Source organism: Mus caroli, chromosome 2 (genome assembly GCF_900094665.2).
Source record: "Mus caroli chromosome 2, CAROLI_EIJ_v1.1, whole genome shotgun sequence".
NCBI classification, from domain to species: Eukaryota; Metazoa; Chordata; class Mammalia; order Rodentia; family Muridae; genus Mus; species Mus caroli.
The window spans coordinates 85,781,855-85,794,605 of record NC_034571.1 but is presented as its reverse complement, the minus strand read 5'-3'; the positions used below and the strand labels follow the sequence as shown (position 1 = coordinate 85,794,605).

The 12,751-nt window shown below is 49.3% G+C and overlaps 2 protein-coding genes across 7 annotated transcripts in view; one reads left to right on the top strand and one right to left on the bottom strand.

Moving 5' to 3' along the window:
* Atg13 (autophagy related 13) overlaps positions 1-2,308 on the top strand; it is a 40,090-nt gene extending 37,782 nt beyond the window's left edge. For all 5 annotated transcript variants that reach the window (XM_021185698.1, XM_021185690.2, XM_021185684.2 and 2 more), the window contains one exon: positions 460-2,308. In XM_021185698.1, coding sequence (XP_021041357.1) covers positions 460-537 — 78 coding nt within the window. In that variant the 3' untranslated portion in view covers positions 538-2,308. The remainder of the gene's footprint in view (positions 1-459) is intronic.
* A 2,283-nt stretch (positions 2,309-4,591) lies between these two features.
* Positions 4,592-12,751, bottom strand: part of Arhgap1 (Rho GTPase activating protein 1) — a 22,766-nt gene continuing 14,606 nt past the window's right edge. For both annotated transcript variants that reach the window (XM_021185622.1, XM_021185616.1), the window contains exons 6-14: positions 8,595-8,726; positions 8,352-8,438; positions 8,098-8,196; positions 7,614-7,721; positions 7,444-7,520; positions 7,176-7,253; positions 6,630-6,758; positions 6,335-6,438; positions 4,592-6,192 (exon numbers count right to left, since the gene is read on the bottom strand). In XM_021185622.1, coding sequence (XP_021041281.1) covers positions 6,004-6,192; positions 6,335-6,438; positions 6,630-6,758; positions 7,176-7,253; positions 7,444-7,520; positions 7,614-7,721; positions 8,098-8,196; positions 8,352-8,438; positions 8,595-8,726 — 1,003 coding nt within the window. In that variant the 3' untranslated portion in view covers positions 4,592-6,003. The remainder of the gene's footprint in view (positions 6,193-6,334; positions 6,439-6,629; positions 6,759-7,175; positions 7,254-7,443; positions 7,521-7,613; positions 7,722-8,097; positions 8,197-8,351; positions 8,439-8,594; positions 8,727-12,751) is intronic.

The window sequence follows — 12,751 nt, the reverse complement described above, 5'->3', positions numbered from 1 at the left end:
TGGAAACAGGCACTCTGAGTTTGAGGCCAGCTTGGTTTAAAGAGTGCATTCCAAGACAGCCAGGGCTACCCAGAAAATCCTGTCTGAAAACAAAACAAAAAAAAAAATCCAGTTTGGTTCTAGTATCTACTTACTGTACATGCATCTGTGTGTGAGTGTATATTATAAAAGGATATTTCATCTTTATTTTCCCACTGTCGTGATTTTGGCTTTGTTTACCTATCTTATGAGTTGTGGTTCACTGGGATTCATCAGGCTCCCGTGCAGCCCTGTGACACACACCACAACCCCTACCCTCTATTCCCCATCCTGCACTTGTCCCTTCTCTCAGCCCAGTGTCTGCTCAGATTCCCTTCCTGTTAGTTTGCCTGGCGCTGCCCAGTTCCTGATTTTTCTACTGATGGCTGGCTGCCTCTTCGAGGCCTTCTGGAGTAAGTCCCTCTTCTTTGCTTGCTACAGGACTCCTTACCAGAGAAGCTGGCTGTGCATGAGAAGAATGTCCGAGAATTCGATGCCTTTGTGGAAACCCTGCAGTAAAAGTGTCCCGAGTGTCTGCAGCGCCCCCTTTCTGTGGACCCAGCAGAGAACCTCCTTTTCCTCAGCTGCTCCCTAGCCTTCATGCTGGGTCTGGCCAGGGAAAGACAGGGTGGCTCCCCTATGGGACCTACAAGTCCCTGCTCTTGAACTTCCTGGAGACTCATGGCAGCAGTCAGGCCCAGTGCCGGACTTGGCGAAGGACTCGGGCCTTGGAGTTGGAAGCTGGCTGTAACAGAGCCTCAGCAAGGACTGTCCTCAGCTGTTCTTCCTGCTACCAGCCTCCTGCCTGGGTCTACCCTGAGGCCAGCCCTACCTGCTTGTCCTTACCATCAACCACCTGACATTCCAGCTGGTGGCTGGGACGCTGGGCAAGGCAGAAAGAGGAAGAAAACCAAGGAGACCAAGCCGGGCGAAGGAGGGCCCTGCGTCACTTCCTGGACCACCCTGCTCTCCCACCCATCTTTCTCCCTTCCCTTCCTTCCATCTTCATTTACTCCCTTTCTCCCACCTTCTTTCTCCTTTTCATCTCCCACTTTCCATCCCTTGCCTTCCTGGGCCTGTGCTTTTGGGCAATCTGCCTAAAATGACAAGTATTCCAAAGCTAGCCACCATCTCCCAAAGGCTGCAACAGCCTGTTTGTAGAATTTGTTATTGAGAGTCACAGAAAGGTTCTTTCCTCGTTTTCCCTCAATCGCTGCTGCGTGGATATAGACCATGGTAAATATTTATTACTTTAAGAGAAATCAGATATTTTATAGAAGTATGTTTGGGGTTAGAAGTTCCACTGGGGAAGGAGAAGGATTTCTTCTGGGATGTCGGCCTCCAGTGAAGATTGCTCAGTGCCTGTGCTGCTGCTCTGAGGATACTCCTGTCACACCTAAGGAGAGATCAGGAATAATCTGGCAAAGGCCAAGCGGCCCCCTCAGGCTGCGTGTATAGAAGTGTGCAGGCATTAGGCTTCCCTGGCACACTGGGAACCCCAGGAAATCTCGGGTATGTTCAGTGTGGTGACTCCTCAGAGTTGTGTTGCACATGGTGCCCCAGGAGCACTGAGTGTCCTGCTGCTCAAGTCCCTGAGCCTGGAGCAGGACTAGGGAGCTCTTCCTCCTCCCTCTAGTCCCAGAGTCTGTACGAGGCCCTGGCTTTATAAGCTGGATTGGTTCCCCTTTAAGAAACCAAAGCTGAGCTTATGGTTGACGTAAACCTTCAGGTTTGCTTGAGTGAGTCAAGTGCCTCTGCCAGCCTGCTCTGTTCCTCTGTCCCTGGATCCTCACTGGCAGCAGCTGTTACGCATTGGAGCAGGTGGCTCACAACTGCTTGTTAGTAATCTGCATGTAACACTGGAGCCTTTCCCCTGTGCATGCTTTTGCTGCCACAGAGAAATGTGCCCAGCGGTGGTGGCCAAATGCCATTGCAGCCTTTGGGTCAGGGGTACACTCAAGGCCTACTTAAACCAGATATCTCCCCCAGAGCCAGAACTGAAGGGGGGTGAGGGCACGGGTTCTTTGCAGGGCTCAGCCAGTGGCCTTTGCAGACAGCAGCCTTTATGTCCCAGATTATTAGGAAAGAGGCCAGGGAAGCTGAGCAGAGCATCCTTTAAGGTAGCCTATGCTCTTCAGCCCTACACAATGGAAGGGATGGGCTCTAGACCAACGCAGCCAAGCTCAGGCTAGAACCAGGTAAGGCCCCTCCAGTGCTTTGTTGGGAAATGAGAGCTACACCTGGAAATATAATCAAGAGATTTCCAATAAAAAGTTTTCTGTACTTCATAGCTTCCTATTCCCAATGTCTTGACAACTAGTTCATCAGTCCCACCTCTGCATCACTGAGCCACCAACAGCTTTCACAAGGAGCAAAGGGTGGAGCCTGAATTTCAGAGTCCTGAGTCTCAAGGCTGCTTCAGTCTTGGGACTTGATCAAGTAACTCACAGCCTTCACTGTCTAGACCCTTATATTATTCTCCCAAAACAGGGCTATGTGGTTGAATATTCACTGAAGAACTCTTGTAAAATCTCCTTCCAGGGTGGGCTGCTGTTAGCACACTCACTACCCTACCTACAGGACACAAAATCCCTAGAGGGGAGGACAAGCTGCAGAGGATGCAACACACCACGGTGGCTGATGTCAGGAACAAAGTTGTGGCTGAGCAAATGAGGGAAGTGCGGGGAGTCGTGGCCTGTGCAGATTTGTTCTGCTGACAGAATCCAGCAAGGGTAGTGGACTCTCATAAGTGCCGAATAATTAGGTCTGATGTACACACATGCACCCCAGCTATGGATACACATCTGCAGAGCCAATGTATATAGTTCTAGATGCAAAAGTCAACAAGGTACACTTGTGTAGGCTCGTTCCCCTGCACCCAAGTCAAGTCCAGCCTAAAGACAACAGTGGGACTATCAGAGAATTCTAAATCAGCCTAAGAATAGAGCTGAGGAGAATGGAGTCAGCCCACTTTGCCAGTAAAAGCCTGGGTGCCCTTGTAAACTGCATCGGATTCAGATCATAACACTTGAGCACACAGCAAACAACACAGCTGTCCAATCTGGGTCAGCAATGGTAGTAACATCCTTGCTGGGCCTCCTTTGGCTGGAGTCTCCAGCTGCTCCATGGCCAACAATGTGTCTGTTTCACCCTTTGCCTGAGAGACCTTATTGCCAAGGTTTTGTTTCCTAGCACCTGAGTAACTGCAAAGGCCCTGCCAGGATCCCAACACAAGTCAACAGCTCTCCCCGGCTCTGGCTGGCTCTGCTGTTTCCCTGGGTCACTGCCTCAAACAGTTCCAGTGTCACCAAGCCTACCACTGAGCATTGCTACAAGAAATTAAGCCACCAAAGCCTTGTGTCTCAAGGCACCTGAATCAAGGCCACAGCTGGGCAATGGAACTGCCTCCTAGAAGCTCGGGGCTAATGTTTACAGCCACTATCTTAACACTGCTGGAACCAGTGGCTCTGGCTGGGCGGCCACCCTGGGCCACCATATCTGGAACCTGCCCTAGACAACTGAAATTTGGGCCAGTTGCAAAACAAAAGTCAAATGTGATGGCTCACGCTTGCAATCACTACATTCAAAAGAATCAGAACAAAGCCGGGCGTGGTGGCACACGCCTTTAATCCCAGCACTCGGGAGGCAGGCAGATTTCTGAGTTTGAGGCCAGCCTGGTCTACAAAGTGAGTTCCAGGACAGCCAGGGCTATACAGAGAAACCCTGTCTTGAAAAACAAACAAACAAAAAATCAGAATAGAGACCAACCTGGTTGCAGAGAGAGACCAAGTCTCGAAAACAACCCACATAAGATCTATCTTGGATGTGATGATACACACCTTTGATCCCGGCAGACCTCTAAATTCCAGGCTCAAAACAAACCTTTTTCTAGTTTTGGGGATGAGATCTACATTCTTGCCAGGTGTTCTGCCAGTCTGAAAGTAACTCTTTTAAACCAAGCAAGGGCATGGTGTCACAGAAGCAGGCAGATCTGAGTTCAAGGGCAGCCAGGGCTACACACTGAGAAACCCTGTCTCAAAAGTCCCACTCTCGCAAACACACAAAAGGCTCTTACCAGTAAGATTCAGGATTGGTTCCCAATTAAGACTATGTCTGTTAATGGCATATGCCTTTAATCCCAGCATTCAGGTGGGCAAATCTCTGTTGAGTTTTAGGCCAGCCTGACCTGCATAGTTTTAGATGGCTAGCCAGAGCCACCTAACTACTCTATATAACTCGGCCCCAGTTGCATGTGATTTTGGAAGTGTGCACAAGATGAAGGCTGACTAAAAGGAGGGACCCCGTATGTGCAGTTCCCACAGAGTCCTCTGGGACACAGCTTCTTGAGGTCGCCATCCTCAAGCAGACTTGGACTGATTTTTTTTTTTTTTTTTTTTTGGACATTCATTGGTACCTTGTCTGAAATACAGGTTTGTTCATATTTCCCTGAGAAAATTTAGCAGACAGCAGATGGACTAAGGAGGGGACTTCCTAAAACTCTTTCTCAACTATACCACACTTCCTGCCTGGTTGTGAATTTCAGGGTCTTACTTCCTAAACAGCCAAATGGGTATTTTTCATTTACATTTTTATTGAAATACAAAAAGTGCAAACGGTAAAATACATGATTGGTGCCAAGGAAATCGTGGTAAATGTGAACACTGGATTCACAGTAAGAGCGCCCCCCTGCCACAGACTGACAGGACCGGGCAGGAGGAAAACAATAGGTCCAAAGGCTCCTCAGTAAATGGAGTGTAGCAACACTTGATACAAAAATGTGGGCAAAAGCAGAGTGATCCAGGCTGGGTCAGGTGTGAGGCTGGGGACCGACAGCAGCACTTGTGGCACCAGAGACCTGCTACAACAGTGGTGCAAGAAAGAGCCAGTGAGGTCAGGCCCAGCCTCAGCTGCAAGATCATCAGTACAGATCTCACGGTAGCCAGTACCATCTCTGGAGCTGTCCTGCCTAGCCACACCTGTAGGGCAAGGTCACTGCAGGTACCTCCCTGTCATTAGGCAGTGGACTTCGGGAAGAGAGTCACAAGGCTTCATTAGGAATAGAATGAAAGCTACCAATCATCATTGGGGCTCAGCTTTCTGAAAGACAAGAGGCCCTGTGGCCACCACACTCCCCTAAGGAAGCTGCTAGAACCTATCCAGCAGGGGTGATCTATTAGTAAAAGCTCTGTCAGTCTTTGGGGCTTCTGAGTTTCTGACTCTCTGAGAGTCCCTAGGCAGAAAGTGAGAGACATTGGTATCTCTGGCTAGAACAGGGACACATGAAAGACCTACTATAGCCTTTGGCTGAAGATCTGTGCACATGAGAATGAATGGAAGGCATGGAGGGCCAGGACTGCTGTAACTGATCACTATGGCTCTCCCTGGGAGTGGACAGGACCATTTCAATAGACACTCAGATTCTGAGTCTTGATATCCAAAGTGCCAAGTGTGGCAGAAATGAGGGAATAGTACACTCTGGGGGCAGTACCACTTGGGGAAGAACAGACCCAGGAGGCAGAAGGGACAGGCCAACGCTGGTCTTCTCATCCCTACTAGCAGGGAGGGCAGGCACAGGGAACTTGCACCCAGGCCAATGCTCACTTCCTAGCAACCAGGAAAGAGAGGACCAGCCCCAGCTACCAGCACAGCCAGCAGTGATGTAGTCTTCTACACTCACCAGGGAAACAGGCAGGAAAAAGGAAAAGGTTTACTGTGGCTGAATCCTAGAAGAACCAAGCCCAGCAACCAGAGAGGCAGTGAGAGGTATAAGGCAAAGAAAATGTCTTACGGTAACAGAGGCCTCCAGGGCCAGTAAGGTGGGATGGGCAGAGGGATAGGAGGGGCTGCCCAGTTAGTAGGCTCCAACTTCCATCTTCTGGGGCTTCAGGGCCCCTTCCTAGGCAGGAGCCCCGGACTCCAGTAAGGTTAATGCCAGGAGGACAAGTCCAACTCGGGCTGCCAGAGAAGGGGCTGGAGGTGGTGAGCTCAGACCCCTTGGGCATCTGTGCTGGGGAACAATTCCCCTTGATGATCCAGGAGGAACTTAGTGAAGGTGTTGATGGGATTGATGGCCTTGAGGGTGATGGCAGCATCTTTGGCCCAGAGCAGATTAGGGCCGAAGACTACAGCCAGGTTAGTGTTGGTCATCTTGTTCTGGTCACAGTGGGCAGATATCTGTGGAAGGAAAGGGCTACAGCTAGAATGTCTGGCCTCTACCTCCTACTCCCAGCAGCTCCTTCCAGAGCATCCAAGCAATGAGAGCATCTCCTCCCCGTCACCTCACCAGGTGGGCTGAGGAAGCCAGGGGAAGTCTCACCTGCACCAGGAAGGCAGTCAGGAAATGAAGCACCCGGTAGTTCTCCTCTGGCAGAGTTTGGAGAACCTGCTGTGTCACCTCCACTCTCTGGCTTTCATCAATATCTGTGAAGAATAGAGGTCTAGGTTATAAGGGCATAAGACTAGCTTTGGAAACCTTGATATGATGAGCCTAGCAGGGGGAACCCCAACTGAAATTCCTAGGAGCTGCTCAGGCCCACAAGCCTGCGGGGCAGGGCGAGAGAAGGCTCAGTGCCAAAGGATTTGCACAGCTGAGTAGGAAAGAGAGAACTCACTGAGGAAGCCCACAACGTGGGGGTACAGGTCAAAGGTTAGCAAGGGCTCAGGAAGCTCCCGAAGGAATGTCTTGAGGATGACGGCGGGCAGGTGCAACTCATTGTACTGGTCAAAGTCCACAGGCAGCCCTTCATGGGGAACAAAAAGACTGAGAGAGCACTCGGCAAGCTAGAGGCTGGCAGGCTCATGCCTCGCTCTGTTCTTGTCCACTGCCCAAGCTGCCTTTCCCCAGGACACCCCATACATCCACCTCTTCTCTTCTGTAACAAGGGATGACTCAGACCACCCAGAGTGTGAGGTCACTGTCACACAGGACAATTACTGCTCTACATGAGCTTGAACCCAAGGCTGCAGCCCCTGAACATGAGGCAGAAAACCTGGATCGTCCAGGCAGAAGTAGGACCTATATGGCCACACCAAAGGACACAGAAACGTCTGGCCAGAAGAAAACCTGGGACATGCTAACAGCCCTCACACTCCCAGCATGCCTCATCTTCTCAAACACACACAGAGACCCCATCAATGTGCACACACAGCCCACTCACCCATATTGTATTTCTGCTGCACTTCCCGTACAACCTGGGTGTTGGCAGACCTCCGGAAGATGCCCTCAGTGGTGAGAGCTGGAAACCAAGGGAGCTTGGTGAGTTTCAGCGCTCTGGGGGATGGAGCTCCTCCCTACCCTATCAGTCCTGGAGTTCCAAGAAGGGTCATTGGGAGCGCACTTCTCTATGCCCTGCCCAGAGTTTCTCAAGGGCAGCTGGGTGATGAGGTGGCTTGGCTTCAGAAGGCCTTAGGCTGCATGGCACTCACCGTGAGCCTGCAAGTAGGCGACGGTCTCCCTGAGCACAATGGGAATGGGCTCCTGGCCTGGGCTTTTCTCCTGGAGGCTGAGGGAGCAAATGGGTGAGCTGGGGTTCTGCATACTGGTCCACCCCCCACCCCATCCCCCAGCCTGACCTGCCTGGCTTTAGCATACTCACTGCTGTAAGGAGACCCCAAACTGCTGATTGGGCAGGGGGGGCCGTGGTGGCATGGGCTTGGGAGCTGTTGCAGGGCTTTTCTGTGTGGATTTGAGGAAGTCATCATACCTAGGGGAGCAGATGGAACAAGGGTCAGCCCCCCCCGGGCCCCCCCCCCCCCGCCCGGCTCTATAGTCTTGTAGCCAACTTTATCAAGTCTTCACTGTGTGATTTTACACGGATTATTTCCTATGTCCTCAAAATAGTCCCACTTGAGTAACACAGCAAAAAACACTCTAAAGAGATTCAGTCAACAGCTTGTGACAGAAATGGGTTTGATCTATCTCTGGATCTTTACACTGCCTTTCTCCAGTTTCCCCAGACTCCTGACTCCCACCCAGGTTACTCTGCCTCCCAAACAACACAAGCACACAGCTGACCAGTGGACCCACAAGCNCCCCCCCCCCCCATGCGCCCAGCTCTCGGGCCCACCCAGCTGTCTCACTTGAGCACTTGGCGAGGGATCCCCAACTGCTCCAGCTTCACGTGCTCGCTCAGCTCACTCAGGTAATTCACGTAGAAGATCTTCCGTCCAAACTTGAAACTGGAGGTAAAAAGAAGGCTCTGGTCAGGCTGGGTCTCACGGCAGGCCTTGGCCCTCCCTGCAGACAGGTTCACCCCAAGCTGGCCACCCTGGCCATCTGTTTGCTGTGTGAGGGGTACATGAAAAACTCAGTAGTCCACCTGTGGCCTGCTCACCTGATGAGAGGCTTAAAGAGGATAAGCAGGGTTTTGATGAACATGGTTGGGTGCACGATGTACAGAGCCTTGATGTTCTTCTTGTACCTGCAGGCCAAGTAGGAAGCTTGTGAATGGTGGAGGAAGGGGCAGAGCTGTTGGGGTCCTGCCTCCATTAATAAGGAATAAGTTTCTGACTAAGAGAGCCACCCAGAGCCCAGAGTTAGCCATCCTAGGCTCACCCATCCCTATGTCCCAACCCACTTGCGGTCAAACTCTCGGTAGGCGTCCCGTAGCCAGCTGAGGGAGGGCTTGTTGTCACTGGTCAGGCCATGGTGCAGGTACAGGAGTGTGTAGTCACTCTCCACATACTGGTCCAATGTGTGTTTCAAATACCTTCAAGAGAAATGTCCAGGACTGGGGTTGTGGCTCTATGGTAGAGCAGTTACCTAGCATGTGTGAGCCACAGGTTTAATACCTAACATCATAAACATATAAAAAGATCTGTTCAGACCTGCCCTCTGCACAACAGGTGTGGCCTGTTACCATAGAAACCAGTGCTTGCATCATGGCTTCCTTCTCCACAAACCCTCCCTGCTATCATTTGGCTATGTAATCCACAGCCACTTTCCAGGAAGGAGGTAGAGGGTGGGCCTAAGGGAGAAGTAAGTATGTAAAAGCCCTCATTGTGAGCAGCAGCAGTCAGGAGCCCTGAGCCACAGACTGGGCTGTATAAGCACAGTTAACAGGGTCTGACATCAGGATCTCCATGAGGCAGTAACAAGAACAGTCACTGTTATTGGTAAAAAGCTTTCAGTGTTTGCCAAGTACCTCTAATACCTCATTCTTCCCTTGTAACAATTGAGGCTAAAGTTAAAACATCTTACTAATGAGGGCAGTCTGCAGAGGTCAAGTGCTTAGCCAAGGTTTCAGCTGTGGCAGGACCTAGTAGTGACGTGACCAACTCCAAGACTGCACTCTAGACCTTGGAACAGTTCTACCTTTTTTATGTGATCTGTGTTTATGAAAGGACATCAGGATGACCAGAAGCTCAACTATTCCCATCCCTAGGCTCTTAATGGACCACAAAGCCATACTCCTCATGTTCCCTATGCTCACAGTAGGGTATGTACCCCCAACATCCACACACACACACTCTCACTCACATTGAGCACACTGGAAAGTTTGGAAGTAATGAAAAATAGGGAGGGGGGAAGAGCCTAGGGTAAGACCTCTTAGAAGACAGATAATCAGCTCTTTGGCTCTATGTTGGACAGGCACAATGCTAAGTACATCCAAAAGGAGGGAAGTCTGAGAGAGTGCCCAATGGCTTGACTAACGACCTGCCCTAGAGTCAGAGGCCTAATGACTAGTCCCAGGGTGCAGAGCTGGACCAGCACAGGTAGGCAGGGCATACGTAGTACTAATGCTAGGAGACCAGATTCTGATCATTATTAGAACAAGAATACTTGAGCCCTATCCACACTTCCACACCGGAAGTTTACAAAGGGCAAAGGGCTGTCACATAAAAGGATGGCATTTGCAATTAGGAAAAGAGCAAAGATGACAGTAAAGTGGACGACACCCTCATCCATGGATGCATGCCCTAACCTTTGTGTGCAATAAAGAGATGCCTATCAGAAGCTGGGCAGCGCGCCCCATCTCTGATCACAGAAAAGCATGTTCAGGACTCCTTCCTGAGGAAGCAGAGCAGTAGAAGCATTCTTGTAGGAGACTGTTCATTCCAGAGTTTTATTACAGAAAAACAACAACTGAGCAGCCAGCAAATTGTCCAGTAGCAGGAGACGGGCTCAAGAAATCATGGGACATCTATAAATAGACTATCTCACAGGATGCTTCCTCAGGCAGGGCTAAGCTGTGAAGTCATGCATCACAACAGCGGTCAGCCCTGAGGCAGACACTGAAAGAGCAAATTGGAAGCGGGGTGCTGGTGGGGTGACGCTGATAGGTATGGAGTTGCTGTTTTATTTTGTATGTAGAAAAAAGGTCCCACACTGTAGCTCCGGACATGCCAGGAACTCAAAATCCTCCTTCATAAGCTTCCCAAGTGCTGGGACTGAGGCCAGGCATCATCAGATACAGATTCACAAGGAACCAACCAGGTGCAGTGATGCTCAGGAGGCTAAAGAGGGCACTTGAGCCCTGGTGTTTAAGGTCAGCTTGTGAAACAAAATGAGAGCTGCCTTGAAAATGAAAAAAAAAAAAAAAAGTAGTACACTATTTGTTACTTTCCTATGTGCATATTAGTGCAGAAGATGAAAAAACAACATGTTTTGTGTCGGGGTTTTGGGTAGTAAAAGGAAAGACAGGGTTTCACTGCATAAGGAGTCTGGCCTGGAACTTCTTATGTAGATAGGTTGCCCTAGAACTCATAGACATACAATTGCTTCTGTTTCCCAAGTGCTGGGATTAAAGGTGTGCACCCACTATGCCCAGCTAAATAATGGGGTTTTGTATGTGTGTGGGGGGTATTGTTGTTTTTGTTTGTTTGTTTCCTTGTGTACCCTTGTCTGTTCTAGAACTCACTCTGTAGACCATACTGGCCCTGAACTCAAAGAGATCCTCCTGCCTCTGCCTCCCAAGTGTTGGGATTAGATTAAAATCATGCACCACCACTCCCCTGCTAAATAACATGTTTTTGGTTTGTTTTGGTTTGGTTTGGTTTGGTTTTTCGAGACAGGGTTTCTCTTTATAGCCCTGGCTGTCCTGGAACTCACTCTGTAGACCAGGCTGGCCTCGTACTCAGAAATCCGCCTGCCTCTGCCTCCCGAGTGCTGGGATTAAAGGCGTGTGCCACCACCGCCCAGCATAACATGTTTTTAAGAATGTCTTTGAGAATGTTGTAGACATGGAAGATGAAAAAAATTATAAGACATAAAACTGAATACAGTGGTTTTCTTTCTGGATGACAGGTCTGTGAGACTTCATAAATTTACAGTTTTTTTTTCCTGAATAACTACTTATATATTTTTAACTTCCCAAATTGCAATACTCTAAAACTATACATGCTAGATTTCATCATTACCCACAACAACTCTCTGAGGAAGACATCATGTATACAGAACTCAGCTACCTCCAAGCACACAGCTAGTTAAAATACAGAGCTCTAGCTCAACTGGTATTTTCATTCCAAATTTCAAGAATTTTTCCATTTCAACTTCCTAGATCTGGGTGGGGAGTGGGGAAAGCCAAGTCTGATGTAATAGGCCTAAAAACAGGGCAGACAGAGCCAGTGAAAGCAGTCTGCTCTCAGCAGGGATGGTGACCAGGCAGGGTGTGTGTGGGGTAGGCAGTGAGATGATGTGTCTGTCTGTCTATCTGTCTGGATGTGTGTGTGGTATGTGATATGTGTGTGGGGGTGTGTGTGGTGTATGGTATGTATTTGATGTGTGTAGTGTATGTATGATGTGTGTCGTGTGTGTCAGTATGTGGGGGCGGAGGTAGGGAATGGCATGGTGTGTGTGAAATGCGAGTCTATATGTGTGTGTGGTGTGTATGTCTGTGTGTGATGTGTGTGGTAAGTGTGTATCAGAGAGTGTGTGTGTGTGTAGTAGGGAGGTAGGGAATAGGATGGTGTGTGTATGAGATGTGCATCTATGCGTGTGTGTGGTGTATGTCTATGATGTGTGTCTATGTGTGTGTGTCTGTATATGTGTGGTATATGCCTGTGTGTCTTTGTGGTGTATGTGTATGTGTCTGAGATGGTGTGTGTGTATAAGGTGTGTATCTGTGTGGTGTGTGTCTCTATGTGTCTGTATGTATGGTGTGTGTGTGCGTCTGTGATGTGAGTATGTCTATGTGGTATGTGTGTCTGTGTGTGGTGTGTGTGTATGGTGTGTATCTGTGTAGTGTATGTCTCTATGTGTGTAGTATGTATGATGTGTATCTGTATAGTGTGTGTCTCTCTGTGTCTGTATGTATGGTGTGTATGAGTGGTTGTGATGTGAGTATGTCTATGAGGTGTGTGGTGTGTGTGTATGGTATGTATCTGTTTAGTGTATGTCTCTATGTGTGTAGTGTGTATGATGTGTATCTGTATAGTGTGTTTCTCTCTCTCTGTGGTGTGTGTCTGTGTGTGTGTGTACAGTATGTGTATGCCATATGTCTGTGGTGTGTGTGTGTGTGTGTCTGTATGTGTGGTGTGTGTATGATGTATGTCTGTGTCTGTGAATAGAAGGAAGACAGGCAGCAGCAAATTGCCCAGGGATTCTTGAGACTAAAGAAAAACCCCAGATAGGCACAACTTCCTCAGCAACTGCTCCTAAAAACAAGGTGCTTTCCAACTGCCTAGGATTTCCCCTCACTGGACCTAATACCTGGCCGCAAGTCAGCTACGTGGTACACCAGGCATGGCACAAAAGCTAGAGGGGGTTTGTTTGTTTTTTTTTTTTTTTTTTTTT